At 46.7% G+C, this 27,478-nt stretch overlaps 1 protein-coding gene across 1 annotated transcript; it reads left to right on the top strand.

Annotated features, from left to right (window-relative positions):
• Positions 1-225: 225 nt before the first annotated feature.
• On the top strand, positions 226-21,803 carry atp6v0a4 (ATPase H+ transporting V0 subunit a4; the record flags this gene model as incomplete). Its single annotated transcript, NM_001113690.1, is given in 21 exon segments — positions 226-307; positions 1,615-1,777; positions 1,903-1,981; positions 2,985-3,082; positions 3,363-3,488; positions 4,980-5,077; positions 6,812-6,938; positions 7,140-7,222; positions 8,695-8,788; positions 10,738-10,950; positions 11,204-11,354; positions 11,575-11,714; positions 13,088-13,245; positions 13,501-13,594; positions 13,767-13,885; positions 14,603-14,819; positions 14,965-15,072; positions 15,164-15,298; positions 16,157-16,274; positions 16,540-16,711; positions 21,379-21,803. Coding segments are annotated over 20 exon segments (2,541 nt in total).
• Between the last annotated feature and the right edge of the window lie 5,675 nt (positions 21,804-27,478).

Below are 27,478 nucleotides of genomic sequence, written 5' to 3'. Positions count from 1 at the left end.
CAGGCAGAATCCTGTGTCGCACACTCCCGGTGCCGGGGGCTGGTTTGTTATTACCCACAACACTCGCTCTGCTGGCACAACACAGCCAATGTACTGGGCACTAACAGCATTGCTATCGGGGCGGGACGGAACCGGCCCAGTGCTGCTCTGCCCTGCACCCAAGCACGGGGGCCGGTACTAGTAGGTGGGTGGGGGCCCTTTACTGGAGCTGCTTCTTTAACTGGTCACAAAGTCTTTCCAGTAGGTCACTGAATGGATCTGCTTGATTGAGAGACACAGAGACTGCTGGGATCCCAGGGGCAACAAGATGTAAGTTTCCTTTTATCTAACAACCAATTGGAGTCTCATTTATTAGCATTAATACATTTTTTTGTATATAACTTTAAATCTATCTGTGGTTGCTAGGGTCACAGATCCTAACAACCAGCTATCAGCTAGATAGGAGAGGGCTTATATAGAATGGCAAAACATACAACATTTTAATTTTCTATATATCTGTAGCCTTGTTATGGGCTAAGGGGGCCCAGCCTGAAGGCCAGTTAGGGGGGGATTTGGGGTGAGTGCTTATTTGTGCCCTGGGTACCCCTGGAACTATAGCGGGGTGACTGTTACCCCAATGTTTCTATATATCTGTAACCTTGTTATGGGCTAAGGGGGCCCAGCCTGAAGGCCAGTTAGGGGGGGATTTGGGGTGAGTGCTTATTTGTGCCCTGGGTACCCCTGAAACTATAGCGGGGTGACTGTTACCCCAATGTTTCTATATATCTGTAACCTTGTTATGGGCTAAGGGGGCCCAGCCTGAAGGCCAGTTAGGGGGGATTTGGGGTGAGTGCTTATTTGTGCCCTGGGTACCCCTGGAACTATAGCGGGGTGACTGTTACCCCAATGTTTCTATATATCTGTAACCTTGTTATGGGCTAAGGGGGCCCAGCCTGAAGGCCAGTTAGGGGGGGATTTGGGGTGAGTGCTTATTTGTGCCCTGGGTACCCCTGGAACTATAGCGGGGTGACTGTTACCCCAATGTTTCTATATATCTGTAACCTTGTTATGGGCTAAGGGGGCCCAGCCTGAAGGCCAGTTAGGGGGGGATTTGGGGTGAGTGCTTATTTGTGCCCTGGGTACCCCTGGAACTATAGCGGGGTGACTGTTACCCCAATGTTTCTATATATCTGTAACCTTGTTATGGGCTAAGGGGGCCCAGCCTGAAGGCCAGTTAGGGGGGGATTTGGGGTGAGTGCTTATTTGTGCCCTGGGTACCCCTGAAACTATAGCGGGGTGACTGTTACCCCAATGTTTCTATATATCTGTAACCTTGTTATGGGCTAAGGGGGCCCAGCCTGAAGGCCAGTTAGGGGGGATTTGGGGTGAGTGCTTATTTGTGCCCTGGGTACCCCTGGAACTATAGCGGGGTGACTGTTACCCCAATGTTTCTATATATCTGTAACCTTGTTATGGGCTAAGGGGGCCCAGCCTGAAGGCCAGTTAGGGGGGGATTTGGGGTGAGTGCTTATTTGTGCCCTGGGTACCCCTGGAACTATAGCAGGGTGACTGTTACCCCAATGTTTCTATATATCCCTAGCAGGGTTACTAACCAGCTTGCTCTGTTTCTCATACAGTGATATAACTCGTGGGGGTTCAGACTCTGCCTGCTGCGCTCACTATGGCCTCCCTATTCCGGAGTGAAGAGATGAGCCTGACCCAGTTGATTCTGCAGGTCGAGGCCGGGTACTGCTGTATCGCGGAGTTAGGAGAGCTGGGATTGGTGCAGTTCCGGGATGTGAGTAACAGGGAATCACATTGGATGGGGCAGCGCACACAATGGGAGATGGAAGAGGGGGGCAAATTGAGGCTTTTTAGGGACTGAAAAGCTCCAGCTATAAAGTTTGTTTCCCTCCCCACCAGCTAAATGCCAGTGTCAACAGTTTCCAGCGCCGTTTCGTGAATGAAGTGCGTCGGTGTGAAAATATGGAGAGGATCCTGCGTGAGTACCCATAATGCCCCTGGGCAATAGCTTTGATAGAATCATTGGCACAACAGGTACAGGGGGTATTAATGCTTGTGAACCAAGCGCCTGTGCTGGGCACCTCCAGACTCGGGCTCTATTACCCAACATAACCATATGTACAGGTATGGGACCTATTATCCAGAATGCTCGGGACCTAGGGTTTTCCAGATAAGGGATCTTTCCGTAATTTGGATCTCCATAACTTAAGTCTGCTAAAATACATTTAAATATTGAATAAACCCAATAGGGCTGTTCTGCCCCCAATAAGGGGTAATTATATCTTAGTTGGGATCAAGTACAGGTACTGTTTTATTATTACAGAGAAAAGGGAATCATTTAACCATGAAATAAACCCAATAGGGCTGTTCTGCCCCAATAAGGGGTAATTATATCTTAGTTGGGATCAAGTACAGGTACTGTTTTATTATTACAGAGAAAAGGGAATCATTTAACCATTAAATAAACCCAATAGGGCTGTTCTGCCCCCAATAAGGGGTAATTATATCTTAGTTGGGATCAAGTACAGGTACTGTTTTATTATTACAGAGAAAAGGGAATCATTTAACCATGAAATAAACCCAATAGGGCTGTTCTGCCCCCAATAAGGGGTAATTATATCTTAGTTGGGATCAAGTACAGGTAATGTTTTATTATTACAGAGAAAAGGGAGTCATTTAACCATGAAATAAAGCCAATGCCATACTGGGGCAGGGGTTCCTTCATGCTGATTGCAGGAAGGGGGGGCATTAGATGACTAATAACTGAGATTTAGGCATATGTTTACTAAGGTTGGAGATAAATATCACCGGTGATGTTGCCTGTAGCAACCAATTAGGTCTTTGCTTTGATTTCTAACTTGTAGGTGACTGTTCAAATCTTATTGCTGATTGGTTGCTATTGGCAACATCACCGGAGATATTTATCTCCAATCTTAGTAAACACGCCCCTAAGTCTTATTTTATATTCATGATGTCAATAGGCTTCCTGGAGAGTGAAATGGTTAACGACAAGATCAAAATCCGGACGCCGGAGAAACTGCCGCAGACTCCGTTACCCAGAGAAATGATCGACCTGGAGGTGAGTCAGCGAACAGACCCAAACAGAGACAATGGGGGCACAATCTATATAAAAGTTCCTTCTCCCCCCCCCCCCCCTGCTCATTGGGTATTTTCCAATTAAGCATGCAGAAAGGCCTGACCAATTTTCCAGTTTGGTATTTCAGCATCTTTCTGGTTGCTAGGGTGCAATTTGCCCTAGCAACCAGGCAGTGGTTTGAACAAGAGTTGGGAATATGAATAGAAGAAGCAGTAAAAGAAACTTAATAAAAAGTAGCTATTTTTTATTCACCGTTCATCAGACTGTGCTGGAGAAACTGGAAGGGGAGCTGCAGGAGGTGAACCGGAACCAGCAGGCCCTCAAGCAGAACTTCCTGGAGCTGACGGAACTCAAGCATCTGCTGAAAAAGACTCAGGACTTTTTCGAGGTATTTATAGGGATTCTGTCAGGGGAAAACATGTTTACATTTTATATTTAATTTTGAAATATCTTAGTTTCCTTGGTGCCCTCAGTCATGTGACCTGTGCTCTGATAAACTTCACTTACACTTTACTGCAAGTTGGAGTGATATCCCCCCCCCCACACCCCCAGCAGCCGATCAGCAGAACAATGGGAAGGGAGCAAGATAGCAGCTCCCAGTAGGTATCAGAATAGCACTCAATAGTAAGAAATCCAAGTCCGGCTTGGGACTCCTCCAGTTACATGGGAGTAGGAGAAACAATAGGTTAGCTGAAAGCAGTTCTAATGTGTAGTGCTGGCTGAAAGCTCAGACTCAGGCACACTTTACTGCTGCGCTGCAAGTTGGAGTGATATCCCCCCCCCCTCACCCCAGCAGCCGATCAGCAGAACCATGGGAAGGGAGCAAGATAGCAGCTCCCAGTAGGTATCAGAATAGCACTCAATAGTAAGAAATCCAAGTCCGGCTTGGGACTCCTCCAGTTACATGGGAGTAGGAGAAACAATAGGTTAGCTGAAAGCAGTTCTAATGTGTAGTGCTGGCTGAAAGCTCAGACTCAGGCACACTTTACTGCTGCGCTGCAAGTTGGAGTGATATCCCCCCCCCCCTCACCCCCAGCAGCCGATCAGCAGAACCATGGGAAGGGAGCAAGATAGCAGCTCCCAGTAGGTATCAGAATAGCACTCAATAGTAAGAAATCCAAGTCCGGCTTGGGACTCCTCCAGTTACATGGGAGTAGGAGAAACAATAGGTTAGCTGAAAGCAGTTCTAATGAGTAGCGCTGGCTGAAAGCTCAGACTCAGGCACACTTTACTGCTGCGCTGCAAGTTGGAGTGATATCCCCCCCCCCTCACCCCCAGCAGCCGATCAGCAGAACCATGGGAAGGGAGCAAGATAGCAGCTCCCAGTAGGTATCAGAATAGCACTCAATAGTAAGAAATCCAAGTCCGGCTTGGGACTCCTCCAGTTACATGGGAGTAGGAGAAACAATAGGTTAGCTGAAAGCAGTTCTAATGAGTAGCGCTGGCTGAAAGCTCAGACTCAGGCACACTTTACTGCTGCGCTGCAAGTTGGAGTGATATCTCCCCCCCCCTCACCCCCAGCAGCCGATCAGCAGAACCATGGGAAGGGAGCAAGATAGCAGCTCCCAGTAGGTATCAGAATAGCACTCAATAGTAAGAAATCCAAGTCCGGCTTGGGACTCCTCCAGTTACATGGGAGTAGGAGAAACAATAGGTTAGCTGAAAGCAGTTCTAATGAGTAGCGCTGGCTAAGGAGTGTATGTTCCCTCCGGGTACTCCAGTTTCTTCCCACACTCCAGGTATATCTAGGCAGGTTAATAAACTCCTGATAACATTGCCCATATCCTGCTAAGGATCACCCAGCTTTGTACTGCACAATGGAACAGGGCGGTGTAATTTTTTTTACTCAATACTGTATATGGGGCCATGTGTTTTGCAGGCGGAGGCTAACTTGCCGGATGACTTTTTTAGCGAGGACACCAGTAGCCTGCTGGAGCTTCGAACAATCCCCAGTGCTGCGGCTGCTGGGAAACTGGGGTAGGTACTGGGCCAATTGAATGCTGAAAATCGCTTCCTATTCTGAAAAGCCTTTATGATGGTGTATTACTGATTCTATTGGTTAGAATATTGTGTGCCTTACCCTTCCCACTCCTGTCTCCCCTCATTGGATTATCGACCAGCTCCTCCCACCCCATGGGTATCATTTAGGGTTGCCACCTTTTTTTCTTGTAATACCAGCCTTTGGGTCAGGGGAGTAGGTGGGGGGGTATAAAATGGGCGGGGAAATGATGTCACAGGGAGGGAAATGGGTGGAACAGGGAGGGAAATGGGTGGAACAGGAGGGAAAATGTGTGGAACAGGATGGAAATGGGTGGAACAGGAGGGAAAATGGGTGGAACAGGAGGGAAATGGGTGGAACAGGAGGGAAAATGGGTGGAACAGGGAGGTCAATGGGTGGAACAGGGAGGTCAATGGGTGGAACAGGAGGGAAATGAGTGGAACAGGAGGGAAAATGGCTGGAACATGATGGAAAATGGGTGGAACAGGGAGGTCAATGGGTGGAACAGGAGGGAAAATGGGTGGAACAGGAGGGAAATGGGTGGAACAGGAGGGAAAATGGGTGGAACAGGAGGGAAATGGGTGGAACATGAAGGTAAATGGGTGGAACAGGGAGGTCAATGGGTGGAACAGGGAGGTCAATGGGTGGAACAGGAAGGGAAATGGGTGGAACAGGGAGGGAAATGGGTGGAACAGGGAGGGAAATGGGTGGAACAGGAAGGGAAATGGGTGGAACAGGGAGGGAAATGGGTGGAACAGGAAGGGAAATGGGTGGAACAGGAGGGAATATGGGTGGAACAGGAGGGAAAATGGGTGGAACATGATGGAAAATGGGTGGAACAGGGAGGTCAATGGGTGGAACAGGAGGGAAAATGGGTGGAACAGGGAGGTCAATGGGTGGAACAGGAGGGAAAATGGGTGGAACAGGGAGGGAAATGGGTGGAACAGGAGGGAAAATGGGTGGAACAGGGAGGGAAATGGGTGGAACAGGAAGGGAAATGGGTGGAACAGGAGGGAAAATGGGTGGAACAGGGAGGGAAATGGGTGGAACAGGAAGGGAAATGGGTGGAACAGGAGGGAAATGGGTGGAACAGGGAGGGAAATGGGTGGAACAGGGAGGGAAATGGGTGGAACAGGAAGGGAAATGGGTGGAACAGGAAGGAAATGGGTGGAACAGGGAGGGAAATGGGTGGAACAGGGAGGGAAAATGGGTGGAGTAGTCAGGAAAATGGGTGGAACAGGGAGGGAAAAAGGGTGGAACAGGGAGGGAAAATGGGTGGAGTAGACAGTAAAATGGGTGTGTATAGGCGGGTCTGTACTTATAAGGAGTAATCCTTTAGCGGAGAGGGTCAGGGAAGGGAGGGATTTGTAGGGTAATTATAGTTCCGTCCCTAGCTGGTGATTTACCAGTTGGGCTGGTCAAATATGGGCAGTGTGGTAACTCAAGTATCATTAGAATATGGGCAGCCCACCAAGGGGGCAATCAAATGCAGGCAAAGGGGGCAGGGAGAGGGCAGCCGGGGAAATAGGCAACAATACAGATGTCCAGTTGGGCAATTGGCTGCAGATAAGGATGCCCAGTTGGAATCTGATTTATAGGATTGTGGGAGGTAATAAAATGGTATTGGCTTCATTTTACAAAAGGTGAATGTTTATTCTAAATTGTTTTATTCTTTCTCCACTCGGTTTAATGACTGGAATCTCATCCAACAGCTTCACGGCCGGAGTCATCAACCGAGAGAGAATGGCAACATTTGAGCGGTTGCTATGGAGGGTTTGCCGGGGCAACATTTACCTGAAGTACACGGAATTGGACACGGCGCTGGAAGATCCGGTCACAGTAAGAGGGCAAATGGGGGAAAGCTCAATACAAGGGTCCCATTAGCTCTGTAAAATAAGTTGGGGAACATATTCATAGTAATAGTGGGGGACTTGCCCTGGTTCTGATTGGTTGCCTATTGCTGCCTTATCATCCAATCAGTACATTAGGCGAGTAATTTAGAAAAGTGCCAGAGTCTCAGGCCGTATTCTCACCCCGCAGAAAGAAGAGGTAAAGAAAAACGTATTTATTATATTCTATCAAGGAGACCAACTGAAACTGAAGATTAAGAAAATCTGCGATGGGTCAGTAACTGGTATTTTGTGCCAAATGAAAAAAATATCTAATTCTAAGCATTTTATAGTTATGTGTAACTGTCACTGTGTCTGTCCCTTTCCCTTCCCTGCACTGCTGGTTCTGACTCCTGATACAACTCCCCAATATCTATTCATTCCTCATTCTCACTGGGTTTATAGTTATGTGTAACTGTCACTGTGTCTGTCCCTTTCCCTTCCCTGCACTGCTGGTTCTGACTCCTGATACAACTCCCCAATATCCATTCATTCCTCATTCTCACTGGGTTTATAGTTATGTGTAACTGTCACTGTGTCTGTCCCTTTCCCTTCCCTGCACTGCTGGTTCTGACTCCTGATACAACTCCCCAATACCCATTCATTCCTCATTCTCACTGGGTTTATAGTTATGTGTAACTGTCACTGTGTCTGTCCCTTTCCCTTCCCTGCACTGCTGGTTCTGACTCCTGATACAACTCCCCAATATCCATTCATTCCTCATTCTCACTGGGTTTATAGTTATGTGTAACTGTCACTGTGTCTGTCCCTTTCCCTTCCCTGCACTGCTGGTTCTGACTCCTGATACAACTCCCCAATATCCATTCATTCCTCATTCTCACTGGGTTTATAGTTATGTGTAACTGTCACTGTGTCTGTCCCTTTCCCTTCCCTGCACTGCTGGTTCTGACTCCTGATACAACTCCCCAATACCCATTCATTCCTCATTCTCACTGGGTTTATAGTTATGTGTAACTGTCACTGTGTCTGTCCCTTTCCCTTCCCTGCACTGCTGGTTCTGACTCCTGATACAACTCCCCAATATCCATTCATTCCTCATTCTCACTGGGTTTATAGTTATGTGTAACTGTCACTGTGTCTGTCCCTTTCCCTTCCCTGCACTGCTGGTTCTGACTCCTGATACAACTCCCCAATATCCATTCATTCCTCATTCTCACTGGGTTTATAGTTATGTGTAACTGTCACTGTGTCTGTCCCTTTCCCTTTCCTGCACTGTTGGTTCTGACTCCTGATCCAACTCCCCAATATCCATTCATTCCTCATTCTCACTGGGTTTCCTGCCTTCCTTCAGTCTCTACCAAGAAACCAATAGTGGTTTGTGCAATACCCTTATGTGTACACTAGGGGGAGATCACATCCCGTCACAAATCCAAGTGCAGAGCACAAATAGTCCTCGTTTGCCAATGAATGCCATTAGCAGCTGGGCAGGAATCCACTACTATAATGTGCACCAACATTTTCTACCAAAAAAAAAGTCTACTTTTAAACTGTCTTTTTAAATCTGGTTAAAAAATCTGGTACAATTATGTAAGTAGTGAGAGAGTCTATGGGCTTTATGGGCCAGTAAACTGATTTCCTGCAAACTTGGCACCTAGTAATTGTATCTAGGCTTAGTCTAGATGACTCCCCCCCCCCCCAGAAAATTGTCTGTGGATGCCTATGACCCCCAGCTCTTACCCTTTCAGATTCAAGGCCACAGTGTACCCGTGCCCCGAGTCTGCCACTGAGCGCAAAGAAATGGTGGCCGATGTCAACACAAGGATCGAAGACTTAAACACGGTGAGTGATGCCCTCATCCTCCAGCTGAGTGTTGGGGAGCAACACAAGCATGGAAAAATTTCTGGGGGTGCCAATGAGAGCTATAATTGCCTATTTGGTAGCCCCTATGTTAGTCCAGCAGTCTGTCCAACCATCGATCCTTGAATGGACCCATCAGAGGGCAGTCTGTCCCCAGTCTGAAGAGTAGATCTGATCCCCTGATGTTTTCCATCAGTCCATTTTCTGTCCAACCTTCAATCCTTGAACGGACCCATCAGAAGTCAGTCAATCATGAGTCTGAAGAGAAGATCATGTCTCTTGATGACTTCCATCAACAGGGTCGGACTGGGGGGTGCAGGGCCCACCGGGGCTCCCGCCCCAGGGGCCCTGCAGGTGCCCCTGTCGGCCACATCCCCTAACCCCCCCAGGGGTCCCCATAACCCCCTGCAGGGTCCCCCACCCAACGTCCTCCTCTGAGTGCTCGTAAATTTAATGCGTCAGGGGAGGAACAGTCGGCAGAGGGAGCGCTGGCAAGGGTCGGGTCGGGCCCAGTCCAACCCTGTCCATCAACCTATTCTCTCAACCAGCTGCCTAGTATTAATTAGTCACTTATGTATCTGGCCAGGGGTAGGGATAGGCTTAGTCATTCTAGCCTTAGTTCAACAGTTTGTCCAACCATCAATCCTTAAATGGGCCCCTCAAAAGGCAGTCAATCCCCAGTCTGAAGAGAAGATCTGGTCTCCTGATGTCTTCCATCATCCAACTTCAAAACCAGCATCCTAGTATTAATTAGTCATTTATCTATCTGGAGCAACATCCAAGGGGTTGGGGGGCAACATCCAAGGGGTTTGGGGGCAACATCCAAGGGGTTGGAGAGCGACATCCAAGGGGTTGGGGGGCAACATCCAAGGGGTTGGGGAGCAACATCCAAGGGGTTGGGGAGCAACATCTAAGGGGTTGAGGGGCAACATCCAAGGGGTTGGGGGGCAACATCCAAGGGGTTGGAGGGCAACATCCAAGGGGTTGGGGGGGCAACATCCAAGGGGTTGGGGGGCAACATCCAAGGAGTTGGAGGGCAACATCCAAGGGGTTTGGGGGCAACATCCAAGGGGTTTGGGGCCAACATCCAAGGGATTGGGGAGCAACATCCAAGGGGTTGGGGGACAACATCCAAGGGGGTGGGGAGCAACATCCAAGGGGTTTGGGGGCAACATCCAAGGGGTTGGGGAGCAACATCCAAGGGATTGGGGGGCAACATCCAAGGGGTTGGGGGGCAACATCCAAGGGGTTGGGGGGCAACATCTAAGGGGTTGGGGGGCAACATCCAAGGGGTTGGTGCGCAACATCCAAGGGGTTTGCAACATCCAAGGGGTTGGTGAGCATCATCCAAGGGGTTGGGGGGCAACATCCAAGGGGTTGGGGAGCAACATCCAAGGGGTTGGGGAGCAACATCCAAGGGGTTTGCAACATCCAAGGGGTTGGTGAGCATCATCCAAGGGGTTGGGGGGCAACATCCAAGGGGTTGGGGAGCAACATCCAAGGGGTTGGGGAGCAACATCCAAGGGGTTTGCAACATCCAAGGGGTTGGTGAGCATCATCCAAGGGGTTGGGGGGCAACATCCAAGGGGTTGGGGAGCAACATCCAAGGGGTTGGGGAGCAACATCCAAGGGGTTGGGGAGCAACATCCAAGGGGTTGGGGAGCAAAATCCAAGGGGTTGTTACTCGCTAGCTACTGGTTACGGGTTTGTACTCATCTGTATCCTGGGAAAGAGCTTCCTTTTGCACTTACTCCGTCCTCCTTAACTGGTTAAACCAATGCCACATATTCACTCCTGCCTAGAACTGGGCACACTTGGAGTGTTACAAAGGGCAGTTTTTTCCTGGTTGCCCACCATTCCTCTTGTAATTCTTAGGGGCTCCTGTAACATCTCTGTTGGCCTTTATCACTCACCCACATTTTCTCGCTTAGGTAATCACCCAAACAGAGTCTCACAGGCAGCGGGTGTTGCTGGAGGCCGCCCAAAGTCTGTGCAGCTGGGGCATTAAGGTGAAGAAGATGAAGGCGGTATATCACGTTCTGAACTTGTGCAACATTGACGTTACCCAGCAGTGCGTCATTGCTGAGATCTGGTGCCCTATAGCGGACAAGGAGCAGATCAAGCAAGCCCTTCATCGTGGCATGGTAGGTTAAACATGGCAAGGGTGACCACTATCACCTTACTAACAATAGAAAAATTTAATTAATAAAGTTGCCAGTTTCTTGCTTCGTTAATTGTGGGAAGGTTCCAGTACCAACCAAAGCTTTGTATCTGCATGCACCTCTGCAACAAAAAAAGGGGGTACCCGCTCTTTTTTACTACCTGGTGACCAAACTTGCTTTTTTTGCTACTTTGGCCTTGACGTTGTCCTTCCAAATTGTGTCTCCGTTATTGCAGGAGAGAAGTGGCTCCACCATTGCTCCAATTTTGACCAACATCTCTTCTAAGCTGGACCCACCAACCTTCAACCGCACAAACAAGTTCACAAGCGGATTTCAGAACATCGTTAATGCTTATGGAGTTGGAAGTTACAGGGAGATGAACCCAAGTAAGCTGGTAGAATAGGTATAGGACTATTGATAAGTATGGCTACCTGAACCTCAGGTGTAGACCTCAAGACTGGGTTCTACAAGTCAGTGAAAAAGTGTTCAGTTGGGGTCAGTTTCCACCATGGTCTTCAGGAATCTTTATCCTGACTAGACTGCCCTCACCCAGGGAAATAGTGGTACCTCCGTCTCATTTGTCCTTTGGCTTCTTCTTGCCCATAGCACCCTACACTATCATCACGTTCCCCTTCCTCTTTGCGGTGATGTTTGGAGACTGCGGACACGGGTCTGTCATGTTGGGATTTGCCCTTTGGATGGTTCTAAATGAGAAACAGCTGTTAGCATCGAAGACAGATAATGAGGTGAGTTTATGGGTTACTCGAAGTATAAGTCAAGTCTGCTTCTATTACTGGTCTCCGTAGCAAATTCACCCAAAGACTTGCCCAAAACTGGACAGCAAATGCAACAGCAGTTGACTATATGCCTGGAGCTGCAGGTAGCTGCCATCTCCCAGCCTTAAAGCCAGGCAGTGAACCAGGTAGCTCCTAACTACAGTTAGGAGGGATAGGTTGAGAGGCTTAGTCACCCTAGACTTAGTCCAGCAGTCTGTCCAACCATCGATCCTTGAATGGACCCATCAGAGGGCAGTCTGTCCCCAGTCTGAAGAGTAGATCTGGTCCCCTGATGGTTTCCATCAGTCCATTTTCTGTCCAACCTTCAATCCTTGAACGGACCCATCAGAAGTCAGTCAATCATGAGTCTGAAGAGAAGATCTTGTTTCTTGATGACTTATGTGTCTGGCCAAACTCTGACTTAGTCACCCTAGAGCGCTGGCAAGGGTCGGGTCGGGCCCAGTCTGACCCTGTCCATCAACCTGTTCTCTCAACCAGCTGCCTAGTATTAATTAGTCATTTATGTGTCTGGCCAAACTCTGACTTAGTCACCCTAGACATAGTCCAGCAGTCTGTCCAACCATCGATCTTTGAATGGACCCATCACGGGGCAGTCTGTCCCCAGTCTGAAGAGTAGATCTGATCCCCTGATGTTTTCCATCAGTCTATTTTCTGTCCAAACTTCAATCCTTGAATGGACCCATCAGAAGTCAGTCAATCATGATTCTGAAGAGAAGATCTTGTCTCTTGATGACTTCCATCAACAGGGTCGGACTGGGGGGAGCAGGGCCCATCAGGGCTCCCATCCTAGGGGCCCTGCAGGTGCCCCTGCTGGCCGCGTCCCCTAACCCCCCCCAGGGGTCCCCATAACTCCCTGCAGGGTCCCCCACCCAACGTCCTCCTCTGAGCGCTCGTAAATTTAATGTGTCAGGGGAGGAACAGTCGGGCAGAGGGAGCTCTGGCAAGGGTCGGGTCGGGCCCAGTCCGACCATGTCCATCAACCTATTCTCTCAACCAGCTGCCTAGTATTAATTAGTCACTTATGTGTCTGGCCAGGGGTAGGGATAGGCTTAGTTATTCTAGCCTTAGTTCAACAGTTTGTCCAACCATCAATCCTTAAAAGGGCCCCTCAAAAGGCAGTCAATCCCCAGTCTGAAGAGAAGATCTGGTCTCCTGATGTCTTCCATCATCCAATTTCAAAACCAGCATCCTAGTATTAATTAGTCATTTATCTATCTGGATGAATTCCAACCTTTGTTGGCCGACTCAAACTGATTGGACCATTCTGCTGCCAGGTTCTTAAATGGTCAAGAAGCTAGACGCCTATTTATTTCCTTTTCCAGATCTGGAACACGTTCTTTGGGGGTCGCTACCTCATCCTGCTCATGAGTATCTTCTCTATCTACACTGGATTCATTTATAATGACTGCTTCTCCAAATCCTTTGATATCTTTGGCTCTTCCTGGAGAGTCCGTCCTATGTTCATCAACAAAACATGGAAGTAAGTCTCAGTTGGTTTGGGTTGGGTTGACCTTTGTCGGAGAAATATGGGCCATTTAGTGGTTCCTCATAGAGACAATTGGCAGTGGGAAAGGAGGACACCAAGTGTTTGGGTGGAGCAGTGTGGGGGTATTTGGGGTTTGCCTCTGGGCCCAGAAAGATCCGGCTAGAAGGTCAGGACACCAGTGGTGGCTCCAATTAGGATTCTCATACATGCTAACCAAATGTACCAACACAGTAACTCTTTCTTCCCCAGTGATAATCTGGTGCATCAGGGATTGCAGCTACAATTAGATCCTGCGGTTCCGGGAGTGTTTTCTGGGAACCCGTATCCCTTCGGAATCGACCCAGTGAGTACTGCCATCTTCTGATATGAGATCGGGGCTGTGGGCTGCTGTAGGGTCCATGTAACAGACAATAACTGAGTGATTGAGATAAGAAAGCTAAGAAAGGCAGATGAACCAATACCACGTTCAGCTATGTTAATTTAATTTGATCTTGTTTGTACCCTTATTTCTACAGATCTGGAACATTGCACAAAACAAGCTCACCTTCCTCAATTCGTACAAAATGAAGATGTCCGTTGTAATGGGGATCACCCAGATGGTTTTTGGGGTGATGCTTGGCCTTCTCAACCACATGTATGTTTTTGCATTGGACCTATTTTTCCATATATCCTTACCTTGTATATAAATATAGTGCATAGGGCCCACACACATAATACCGTTGCTAGGTCCACTATAACTTCACGTATTTAATTCCCCTACTAGGAATATTACGAGCTGAATGTATATTTCCCAAACTTCTATGAAGTTAATGTCGCCTCAGTTTTAGCTTTGGCTAGTCAGCCATTGTCTCTCTGGCAGTGTGGTCACATGGACTGTATCTCCTCCCTCAGGGTGTGGCCAGGCAAGCTAGCCTGCAAAATGGCAGCTTTAGTAGCAACAATAAGTGACTATTTTTTCTTCATAATCTGTAATGAGAGATATCACCAGGGTCAGACTAGGGGGTGCAGGGCCCACTGGCAGATGCCCCCGCCTGATCGCGTTCCCTGAGCATGCATATGTTTTACGCGTCAGGGGAGGAATGGTCGGCCGGCGGAGTGCTGGCAAGAGTCGGGTCTGGGCCCACTAGGGCCGGGGACCACCGGGACTTTTCCCGACGTCCCGTTGGCCCAGTCCGACCCTAGATATCACTTATACAGGTCAGCACTGGGGGCACTCCCAGTTCCAATCATCATCATGCAGCAGAAGGGCAAAGTATAGCCTTTCAACTGAAGCCAATGGCAGGGGATCATTCCACTGGCATTGGTTGGATTGTATACCTAGTAGGTTCTTCTTCTATTTTATCCCTTCCAGAAACTTCAAGAGGCCCATCAACATCATCCTTCAGTTCATTCCTGAGATGATCTTCATCATCTGCCTCTTTGGGTACCTGGTCTTCATGATCATCTTCAAGTGGTGCAAGTATGACGTACACAGCTCGCAAGGTGCCCCGAGCATCCTCATCCACTTCATCAACATGTTCCTCTTCAACTACAGTGACCCAACCAATGCTCCTCTCTACGAACATCAGGTAAGTAAGGGCAGCACACACACAAGCTGTGCTTTGCACTTGGGGGGACCCTAGAGGTCCGGGACAGGGACGGCCCCAGGTACCCCAGTCAAACTCTGGGAAACGATAATGAAAGTACTCATTTATATACTTTGATTCCATTCAGAAAGAAGTGCAGACTTTCCTTGTTATTTTTGCCTTGATCGCCGTCCCTTGGATGCTGTTAATAAAACCCTTTGTCCTGAGGGCAAATCACTTGAAAGCTCAACGCATGGTAAGTCAACCACCAGTGGTTTGGTGAATGTGTCTTGGGGAGTGATAAACGTGCTTGGAATATAATCACTTGTTCTCTTTATTTCTGGAAGCTTCAATCATCGTCGGGGCCCGAGGATCACGCGGAACTCACAGATGTGGAAAATGCACACGCCAATCACAAGAGTAAAAAAGAGGAGCATGGTGGGGGAGACCATGGGGGAGGACATGGAGAGCATGGTGAAGAGGTACTGGCTAAAGCAAGAGTCTTTACCAACACATTGGGGTAACAGTCACCCTGCTATAGTTCCAGGGGTACCCAGGGCACAAATAAGCACTCACCCCAAATCCCCCCCTAACTAGCCTTCAGGCTGGGCCCCCTTAGCCCATAACAAGGTTACAGATATATAGAAACATTGGGGTAACAGTCACCCTGCTATAGTTCCAGGGGTACCCAGGGCACAAATAAGCACTCAGCCCAAATCCCCCCCTAACTGGCCTTCAGGCTGGGCCCCCTTAGCCCATAACAAGGTTACAGATATATAGAAACATTGGGGTAACAGTCACCCCGCTATAGTTCCAGGGGTACCCAGGGCACAAATAAGCACTCACCCCAAATCCCCCCCTAACTAGCCTTCAGGCTGGGCCCCCTTAGCCCATAACAAGGTTACAGATATATAGAAACATTGGGGTAACAGTCACCCCGCTATAGTTCCAGGGGTACCCAGGGCACAAATAAGCACTCACCCCAAATCCCCCCCTAACTGGCCTTCAGGCTGGGCCCCCTTAGCCCATAACAAGGTTACAGATATATAGAAACATTGGGGTAACAGTCACCCCGCTATAGTTCCAGGGGTACCCAGGGCACAAATAAGCACTCACCCCAAATCCCCCCCTAACTGGCCTTCAGGCTGGGCCCCCTTAGTCCATAACAAGGTTACAGATATATAGAAACATTGGGGTAACAGTCACCCTGCTATAGTTCCAGGGGTACCCCGGGCACAAATAGTCCCAAGCAATCTGGATAATAGGTCCCATACCATATTGACTCTGTATGACAGAGTGTAGGACATCAGGGATTCTAACCTCATGTGCTTTATTTACAGTTTGATTTTGGGGATATATTTGTTCACCAAGCCATCCATACCATAGAGTACTGCCTGGGGTGCATATCCAACACTGCCTCCTACCTGCGCCTTTGGGCTTTGAGTTTGGCCCATGCACGTAAGTGGAATTTTTTTTAGCTTTTGTCTGTTCCCTATGTGTTCCACCAAGCTAATTCTTGACCAGTACCTAGCACTTATGTCCAGAAATGACCCGAAGAATCCCCTAGAAGTGCAGAAGGAGCCTCCATTCAATATGTGCTCTCCATTGGGTCATTATTAAGGGGATGCCATGGAATCTTTTCGAACAAGATGTTTCCTGTCCTCTGTAATAAATGCTCTCTAGTAATGATGCACTGATGGTCTGCCATGTTTCCCATATTCAGAGCTGTCGGAGGTGCTATGGACCATGGTAATGCACCAAGGCCTGAGCATCGGCGGCTACGGAGGACTTATCGGCGTCTTTATTATATTCGCTGCCTTTGCCGTTCTTACTGTGGCCATCTTGCTGGTCATGGAGGGGCTGTCGGCCTTTCTCCATGCCCTTAGGCTCCACTGGTAAGTTCCATGTTATCTTTAGGTCGAGCCACAACCTGTTGTTGGCTTCTTATACCATTACTATAACAATACAGGAAGTTGATGGGAAAGGACAAGTAGTAGTAGTAAGTCAAGAGGTAGTCAATGTAGTGTCAAGAGGGTGCTAAACACTGTAGCCCAGAATCTAGTTGAGTAATGTAATGATCACCCGAGTAGCGCTAGTGTCTAGTTGAGCAATGTAGAGATCCTCAGTGTAGCCCCAGTATCTGGATAAGCAATATAGAGGTCATCTGAGTAGCCCCAGTATCTGGATAAGCAATATAGAGGTCATCTGAGTAGCCCCAGTATCTGGATAAGCCATATAGAGGTCATCTGAGTAGCCCCAGTATCTGGATAAGCAATATAGAGGTCATCTGAGTAGCCCCAGTATCTGGATAAGCCATATAGAGGTCATCTGAGTAGCACCAGTATCTGGATAAGCCATATAGAGGTCATCTGAGTAGCCCCAGTATCTGGATAAGCCATATAGAGGCCATCTGAGTAGCCCCAGTATCTAGATAAGCAATATAGAGGTCATCTCAGTAGCCTCAGTATCTAGATAAGCAATATAGAGATCCTCAGTGTAGCCCCAGTATCTAGATAAGCAATATAGAGGTCATCTGAGTAGCCCCAGTATCTCGATAAGCAATATAGAGGTCATCTGAGTAGCCCCAGTATCTGGATAAGCAATATAGAGGTCATCTGAGTAGCCCCAGTATCTGGATAAGCCATATAGAGGTCATCTGAGTAGCACCAGTATCTGGATAAGCCATATAGAGGTCATCTGAGTAGCACCAGTATCTGGATAAGCAATATAGAGGTCATCTCAGTAGCCTCAGTATCTAGATAAGCAATATAGAGATCCTCAGTGTAGCCCCAGTATCTGGATAAGCCATATAGAGGTCATCTGAGTAGCACCAGTATCTAGATAAGCAATATAGAGGTCATCTCAGTAGCCTCAGTATCTAGATAAGCAATATAGAGATCCTCAGTGTAGCCCCAGTATCTAGATAAGCAATATAGAGATCCTCAGTGTAGCCTCAGTATCTGGATAAGCAATATAGAGGTCATCTGAGTAGCCCCAGTATCTCGATAAGCAATATAGAGGTCATCTGAGTAGCCCCAGTATCTGGATAAGCAATATAGAGGTCATCTGAGTAGCCCCAGTATCTGGATAAGCCATATAGAGGTCATCTGAGTAGCCCCAGTATCTAGATAAGCAATATAGAGGTCATCTCAGTAGCCTCAGTATCTAGATAAGCAATATAGAGATCCTCAGTGTAGCCCCAGTATCTAGATAAGCAATATAGAGATCCTCAGTGTAGCCCCCAGCATCTAGATAAGCAATACAGAGGTCATCTGAGTAGCCCCAGTATCTAGATAAGCAATATAGAGGTCATCTGAGTAGCCCCAGTATCTGGATAAGCCATATAGAGGTCATCTGAGTAGCCCCAGTATCTGGATAAGCCATATAGAGGTCATCTGAGTAGCCCCAGTATCTGGATAAGCCATATAGAGGCCATCTGAGTAGCCCCAGTATCTGGATAAGCAATATAGAGGTCATCTGAGTAGCCCAAGTATCTGGATAAGCAATATAGAGGTCATCTGAGTAGCCCCAGTATCTGGATAAGCCATATAGAGGTCATCTGAGTAGCACCAGTATCTGGATAAGCCATATAGAGGTCATCTGAGTAGCACCAGTATCTGGATAAGCCATATAGAGGTCATCTGAGTAGCACCAGTATCTGGATAAGCAATATAGAGGTCATCTCAGTAGCCTCAGTATCTAGATAAGCAATATAGAGATCCTCAGTGTAGCCCCAGTATCTGGATAAGCCATATAGAGGTCATCTGAGTAGCACCAGTATCTAGATAAGCAATATAGAGGTCATCTCAGTAGCCTCAGTATCTAGATAAGCAATATAGAGATCCTCAGTGTAGCCCCAGTATCTAGATAAGCAAAATAGAGATCCTCAGTGTAGCCTCAGTATCTGGATAAGCAATATAGAGGTCATCTGAGTAGCCCCAGTATCTCGATAAGCAATATAGAGGTCATCTGAGTAGCCCCAGTATCTGGATAAGCAATATAGAGGTCATCTGAGTAGCCCCAGTATCTGGATAAGCCATATAGAGGTCATCTGAGTAGCCCCAGTATCTAGATAAGCAATATAGAGGTCATCTCAGTAGCCTCAGTATCTAGATAAGCAATATAGAGATCCTCAGTGTAGCCCCAGTATCTAGATAAGCAATATAGAGATCCTCAGTGTAGCCCCCAGCATCTAGATAAGCAATACAGAGGTCATCTGAGTAGCCCCAGTATCTAGATAAGCAATATAGAGGTCATCTGAGTAGCCCCAGTATCTGGATAAGCCATATAGAGGTCATCTGAGTAGCCCCAGTATCTGGATAAGCCATATAGAGGTCATCTGAGTAGCCCCAGTATCTGGATAAGCCATATAGAGGCCATCTGAGTAGCCCCAGTATCTGGATAAGCAATATAGAGGTCATCTGAGTAGCCCAAGTATCTGGATAAGCAATATAGAGGTCATCTGAGTAGCCCCAGTATCTGGATAAGCCATATAGAGGTCATCTGAGTAGCACCAGTATCTGGATAAGCCATATAGAGGTCATCTGAGTAGCACCAGTATCTGGATAAGCAATATAGAGGTCATCTCAGTAGCCTCAGTATCTAGATAAGCAATATAGAGATCCTCAGTGTAGCCCCAGTATCTGGATAAGCCATATAGAGGTCATCTGAGTAGCACCAGTATCTAGATAAGCAATATAGAGGTCATCTCAGTAGCCTCAGTATCTAGATAAGCAATATAGAGATCCTCAGTGTAGCCCCAGTATCTAGATAAGCAATATAGAGATCCTCAGTGTAGCCTCAGTATCTGGATAAGCAATATAGAGGTCATCTGAGTATCCCCAGTATCTGGATAAGCAATATAGAGGTCATCTGAGTAGCCCCAGTATCTGGATAAGCAATATAGAGGTCATCTGAGTAGCCCCAGTATCTGGATAAGCCATATAGAGGTCATCTGAGTAGCCCCAGTATCTGGATAAGCCATATAGAGGTCATCTGAGTAGCCCCAGTATCTAGATAAGCAATATAGATGTCATCTCATTAGCCTCAGTATCTAGATAAGCAATATAGAGATCCTCAGTGTAGCCCCAGTATCTAGATAAGCAATATAGAGATCCTCAGTGTAGCCCCCAGCATCTAGATAAGCAATACAGAGGTCATCTGAGTAGCCCCAGTATCTAGATAAGCAATATAGAGGTCATCTGAGTAGCCCCAGTATCTGGATAAGCCATATAGAGGTCATCTGAGTAGCCCCAGTATCTGGATAAGCCATATAGAGGTCATCTGAGTAGCCCCAGTATCTGGATAAGCAATATAGAGGTCATCTGAGTAGCCCCAGTATCTGGATAAGCAATATAGAGGTCATCTGAGTAGCCCCAGTATCTGGATAAGCCATATAGAGGTCATCTGAGTAGCACCAGTATCTGGATAAGCCATATAGAGGTCATCTGAGTAGCCCCAGTATCTGGATAAGCCATATAGAGGTCATCTGAGTAGCCCCAGTATCTAGATAAGCAATATAGAGGTCATCTCAGTAGCCTCAGTATCTAGATAAGCAATATAGAGATCCTCAGTGTAGCCCCAGTATCTAGATAAGCAATATAGAGATCCTCAGTGTAGCCCCCAGCATCTAGATAAGCAATACAGAGGTCATCTGAGTAGCCCCAGTATCTAGATAAGCAATATAGAGGTCATCTGAGTAGCCCCAGTATCTGGATAAGCCATATAGAGGTCATCTGAGTAGCCCCAGTATCTGGATAAGCCATATAGAGGTCATCTGAGTAGCCCCAGTATCTGGATAAGCAATATAGAGGTCATCTGAGTAGCCCCAGTATCTGGATAAGCAATATAGAGGTCATCTGAGTAGCCCCAGTATCTGGATAAGCCATATAGAGGTCATCTGAGTAGCACCAGTATCTGGATAAGCCATATAGAGGTCATCTGAGTAGCCCCAGTATCTGGATAAGCCATATAGAGGTCATCTGAGTAGCCCCAGTATCTAGATAAGCAATATAGAGGTCATCTCAGTAGCCTCAGTATCTAGATAAGCAATATAGAGATCCTCAGTGTAGCCCCAGTATCTAGATAAGCAATATAGAGATCCTCAGTGTAGCCCCCAGCATCTAGATAAGCAATACAGAGGTCATCTGAGTAGCCCCAGTATCTAGATAAGCAATATAGAGGTCATCTGAGTAGCCCCAGTATCTGGATAAGCCATATAGAGGTCATCTGAGTAGCCCCAGTATCTGGATAAGCCATATAGAGGTCATCTGAGTAGCCCCAGTATCTGGATAAGCCATATAGAGGCCATCTGAGTAGCCCCAGTATCTGGATAAGCCATATAGAGGTCATCTGAGTAGCCCCAGTATCTAGATAAGCAATATAGAGGTCATCTGAGTAGCCCTAGTATCTGAGCAATGTAGGATGATTAGAGTAAACAGGCATGTAGTTGGCCAGTGTAAGGATTATATATATACACATTGTACTGGAGCAATGCAGAGTATATAGGACACAGTTAGGCACACCTTCATGCACTACATTCTATGTATTTTATGTTTTCCAGGGTTGAATTCCAGAACAAATTTTACGCCGGCACGGGGCATCTGTTCAGTCCATTTTCCTTCCAGAGTATCCTGGAGGGCACAGACAATGAGTAAAGACACCAGCACTGCCCGGCTTCCTATTTATATCCCTAGAACGAGTGCTCTTCTGAGCGCTTTTGCAATTTATATTGTTTTTTTTTCTAGTCTTGTGATGTTGCTTTGCCTAGACCTGACCGGAGAAACTTCACATCACTGCTCACTAACTTCATTTTCAGCCGACTGCAGTCGCTCCAAATGGCCACAGGTGGGGCTGTTGTTTCACCAGTGTAAACAGGTCATTTCTTTCTTAGAAACAAAAATAATATAAATTGCAAAAGAGCTCGTTTACCTGTTTTACATTTAGTATAAAAATGAAATACAGTCAACCGTAACATAATAAAAAAAATACAAAAACGACTAAAATCAACTAAAATCAAATGAAATAAACCAAAAATCGTAATTTTTCATCCGTATTTTCAAAATTGCATTGTTTGTAAGTGTTAGGCGACGCAGGAGGAAGGAGGTACAATGTATATATACACACATATATATATATATATACTGTAATACTAACAGCCATAGAAGCAGGAAGTGAGTTGTTTTCCAAGCGTTACCAAATGAGTCATTTCCTGTTATGGTCTTGGGGTGCTTCCTGTCTGTTTCCTGCTGTAACTTGTGACTTCCTGTGAGGGGGGATGAAATCCAGATGTTCACTAATGTGCCAGGCAATATAAAGCCACCCAGCAATTCTATATTTAAGGAAACATTATCTTTCTATAACATTGTCCCACTGCAGCCAGGGTCGGACTGGGCCGCCGGGACACCGGGAAAGATCCCGGTGGGCCCCGGCGGCCAAGACCTGACCCTTGCCGGCGCTCCCCCTGCCTGACCGTTCCTCCCCTTATGTGTTAAACGTATGCATGCTCAGGGTAGGACGTAGGGTGGGGGACCCTGCGGGGGGTCCTCTGGGGGGGGTTAGGGGACGTGGCCAGCGGGGACACCCCCCAGTCCGACCCTGACTGCAGCCAATAACTCTTTGCTCACTTACAAGATGCACCAATGAGAATCCTGCCACCCAATGCTACATTAGCCATCTTGCTCCTGTCTAACATAGGGAGATTACCGGGCAGTTTTGGCCCACTGATATTACGCAATTATAAGTGCATTGATGACTTTCAGCCATTGTTCAGGAACAAAACAAAATGGAGTCAGATTTACACAGACCAGGTTGGATTCTCATAGAAGGATTACTTACCCCTACTAATTGGGACACTGGCCCTGGAGAGCTGGGAAAAATTGTATTTGTAGTTGTTTCTGGACTACAAATCCCAGAAGGAAATATATAAGGAAGGGTGAGGCATTCTGGGAGCTGTAGTCCAGCAACATCAGGGTTGGATTCTTAAAGCAATATTGCACAATAAAACTGCATTAAAATGCAAGAAATCCCCCAATGAGAATCCCAGCTGATGTGAGTAAATCCGGCTCCCTGTTCTCTGTTCCTGCAATTGGAGTTGGGAGCAATAAGCACAGTTTCCCAGCACTGAACAAGTCTGTCCCTTTATCCCCATGTCTGATTCCTGTGCCATATAATGACGGGAAAATGCCATCATTATCTCTATATGTAAGGTACCAGCAAGATGGCCGACACAGTGCTGGGAATCAGCATTCTCATTGGTCACTTCTCCTGCATTTATAATGAAGTTTTTGATCAGTAGAATTCTCATTGGTGAATTTTCTTGCATCAATAATTCAATTTTTTTGCAGCTTCTATAGATAACTAGGGGGCGCAGTGGGACAGCATTTTGTTTGGGTTTACAACCCCTGTAGAGTTTATTGAGGGGATTGATCCTATGAATGTCTTGTCCAGTTGGCCACACCCCCTGGGCTGTGTGAAAGCCCCAAGCAAAGCTGAAACTGCAAACTGAACTGGCAGCAACTTCATGGAATACCGTTGGGAACATCACTAAGGGGAATTAGTTCAAACACAAAAGGAATAGGAATTTTATAATTAGAAATCATGTAATTATAGGGTACATACTGGTATGTTTGGGCCCCCATGGGAGGAGCCACACCTAGGGATGACAGGGGGCCCTCTTTGGGTCTGAAGAGTTGAATACAATAATAACCCTGCTGGTAGTGTAGCTTGGGAGCTGCTTATGGTGCTGTTGGATCTCTCCCAAACCCGCTGGGAAGGAATTAAATCTCGAGCTGGGGCATTGTTTAATGACTCGGATCAGGTAATGTCGAATTAAAGAGCCAGGGCTGCACTTATCCGCATTCTTATAGTGAAATCCCCTGTGTGAGCGAAATATCTGTTACCCGTAGAAAGGATAAACAGATTAATAAAGCTTGCCAATCATTTTAAAGGGACAGAAATCCTCCATAAATTCCTCCCAGTAGGCGGGGCAATTGTAATTACATATGCAAGAAGGTGCACCAACAAGAAGCCTTCTTGCTGTTATCTAACATAGGGAGAGTCCTTTCCAACACTGGCAGCTGATATTACTCTATAATCAGACATAGCACTATATGAACGAACATATATAAAGTGCATACATGTGATGGACCAGTTTCTCATCCAATGACATCTGGTTCAAGAAACATTGGGCCCACAGATCTCACATGTTCTTTCAGGCACCACCCCATTATCCAGGGGAAGGTCAATGACCTTCAGTCCCCCAGTTCCCCTTGGTGTACCATTACATCTGTCCAATCAGATTACAGGATTACATAGGCTACAACAAAAGGTAAGAAAACAGGTGCATAGGGTTTCTATAAGTAATATGCCATCTTTTTCCCATAACCCATCTCCACTCATGCCCTCCCCATTACATCACTGATCCGCCCTTTGCTTTATGCCCCTTTCCCGCTCAGTTCAGCTCCACTCCTTCCGTCATTGACCAGTACTGACCCAGAGAAAAGGTTGCAAACCCTATCTGAATGTTGGCCTGGTGGCCAAATGATCAGATCATCCCAAAATGGCCCATTTTGGGGGTTGAATCCCACCAGAGAACATTATACCCTGAGACTAGTTAAATATAGGTACCAAATGGTATAGGTATATATGTAGTGGAACTAATGATTGGCTGATGAGAATGAACATAGGTTAGTGCCCACCAAGACCCCACCGGAAGGTCCATTGGTCGGTCAGTCTGACCCATAGCTTAACTATTGCATTAGTAAAGGAGAAGGAAAGCAGCTGCCATTTTAGCTTGGTCTTGGTAGCTTCCTGCTGCATTTATAGCCATTGGAAGCTCAGATCACACATTCCTTTTTCTTCCTAAGGGTGGGGGAAGTGAGTTCTTATGCATTCATATGGGAGAGGGAGAAAACTGACCAGACTTAAGCTCCAAACCTGAAGGAGCCCTAAAAGAGCGGAAGTCTGATACTGAAGAACATGTTCCCAAAAAAGGAGACAAGAAACCCTAAGTTTCTTTTGATAGAGGACTCAATGCAGCTTTTCTTCCTAAGGGTGGGGGAAGTGAGTTCTTATGCATTCATATGGGAGAGGGAGAAAACTGACCAGACTTAAGCTCCAAACCTGAAGGAGCCCTAAAAGAGCGGAAGTCTGATACTGAAGAACATGTTCCCAAAAAAGGAGACAAGAAACCCTAAGTTTCTTTTGATAGAGGACTCAATGCAGCTTTTCTTCCTAAGGGTGGGGGAAGTGAGTTCTTATGCATTCATATGGGAGAGGGAGAAAACTGACCAGACTTAAGCTCCAAACCTGAAGGAGCCCTAAAAGAGCGGAAGTCTGATACTGAAGAACATGTTCCCAAAAAAGGAGACAAGAAACCCTAAGTTTCTTTTGATAGAGGACTCAATGCAGCTTTTCTTCCTAAGGGTGGGGGAAGTGAGTTCTTATGCATTCATATGGGAGAGGGAGAAAACTGACCAGACTTAAGCTCCAAACCTGAAGGAGCCCTAAAAGAGCGGAAGTCTGATACTGAAGAACATGTTCCCAAAAAAGGAGACAAGAAACCCTAAGTTTCTTTTGATAGAGGACTCAATGCAGCTTTTCTTCCTAAGGGTGGGGGAAGTGAGTTCTTATGCATTCATATGGGAGAGGGAGAAAACTGACCAGACTCAAGCCCCAAACCTGAAGGAGCCCTAAAAGAGCGGAAGTCTGATACTGAAGAACATGTTCCCAAAAAGGAGCCAAGAAACCCTATGTTTCTTTGATAGAGGACTCAATGCAGCTTTTCTTCCTAAGGGTGGGGGAAGTGAGTTCTTATGCATTCTTATGGGAGAGGGGAGGCTAAGAGGAGAGAACTGAGCAGACTCAAGCCCCAAACCCGAAGGAGCCCTAAAAGAGCAGAAGTCTGATACTGAAGAACATGTTCCCAAAAAGGAGCCAAGAAACCCTATGTTTCTTTTGATAGAGGACTCAATTCAGCTTTTCTTCCTAAGGGTGGGGGAAGTGAGTTCTTATGCATTCTTATGGGAGGGGGTGTGCAGGAGAAGGGAGGGGGGGAGGCTGAGAGGAGAGAACTGAGCAGACTCAAGCCCCAAACCTGAAGGAGCCCTAAAAGAGAGGAAGTCTGATACTGAAAAACATGTTTCCACAAAAGGAGACAAGAAATCCTGTGTTTCTTTTGATAGAGGACTCAGTGAGTGCTTATGGCTGTATTTACATAGTCCTTTCTAATAAAGCTTACTTAGTTCTTGCCTTTTCTTCTCCATTAAGCTAGATGAGACCTTCAGTAACATTGGAAATACAATTACATACGCTTGGACCCTGAATATAAAGGGAATATAACACCCACCCACAGGACCAATAGCCCTGGACACTTGTGACTGAGCGCTGTCTGCGCCGGGTGTCTCCCAGCCAAGGGTTAAGGTGTTACAGCTGAGGCACCAGGGCTTTTCAGGAGGAGGAGTCTGGGACTTTATTCTGAATATATTTTTTTTAGCTAATCCAACTCTAAAGGAGATAGAATTTCCCTAATCTCGCCCCTAGCGATGTGTCCTGTGCCGCACAACAAGGTTCTCTTGTCAGTCCGGTGGCGCAGGGGAAAGCGGTGAGTAGACAGCACCAACATTGGGTGCATTGGCTTTTTATTGTCGCATTAAATGAAGCCGCCATTGGTCAGTTTCTCTAATGAGTCAAGCGAAGTTGTTGTAGCCCTAACACTGATTGATTACTTGGGACCTAAACTACAATTGCCAGCGTCCCTCTGAACCAACTCTCTGAGCTGTAGTTTAACAATATCCTCCATCCTATAGCTTTATATATAATGTGCCTTTATTTGGGCACAGAACCCCTCAGTGACTGCTAATATCCTTATCATTTACAGTAGGGGGTACATTATCCCTTATAATACATGAGTGATACTCAGAGTTCCCTGTATAACTCAGCCTGCAGCCTTGTGCCTTTATATGGGGGGCACAGAACCCCTCAGTGACTGCTAATATCCTTATCATTTACAGTAGGGGGTACATTATCCCTTATAATACATGAGTGATACTCAGAGTTCCCTGTATAACTCAGTCTGCAGCCTTGTGCCTTTATATGGGCACAGAACCCCTCAGTGACTGCTAATATCCTTATCATTTACAGTAGGGGGTACATTATCCCTTATAATACATGAGTGATACTCAGAGTTCCCTGTATAACTCAGTCTGCAGCCTTGTGCCTTTATATGGTCACAGAACCCCTCAGTGACTGCTAATATCCTTATCATTTACAGTAGGGGGTACATTATCCCTTATAATACATGAGTGATACTCAGAGTTCCCTGTATAACTCAGCCTGCAGCCTTGTGCCTTTATATGGGCACAGAACCCCTCAGTGACCGCTAATATCCTTATCATTTACAGTAGGGGGTACATTATCCCTTATAATACATGAGTGATACTCAGAGTTCCCTGTATAACTCAGCCTGCAGCCTTGTGCCTTTATATGGGGGGCACAGAACCCCTCAGTGACTGCTAATATCCTTATCATTTACAGTAGGGGGTACATTATCCCTTATAATACATGAGTGATACTCAGAGTTCCCTGTATAACTCAGTCTGCAGCCTTGTGCCTTTATATGGGCACAGAACCCCTCAGTGACTGCTAATATCCTTATCATTTAC

Source organism: Xenopus tropicalis, chromosome 3 (genome assembly GCF_000004195.4).
Source record: "Xenopus tropicalis strain Nigerian chromosome 3, UCB_Xtro_10.0, whole genome shotgun sequence".
NCBI lineage: Eukaryota > Metazoa > Chordata > Amphibia > Anura > Pipidae > Xenopus > Xenopus tropicalis.
The sequence above is the reverse complement of the archived record's forward strand: the minus strand, read 5'-3'. Positions and strand labels throughout refer to the sequence as shown.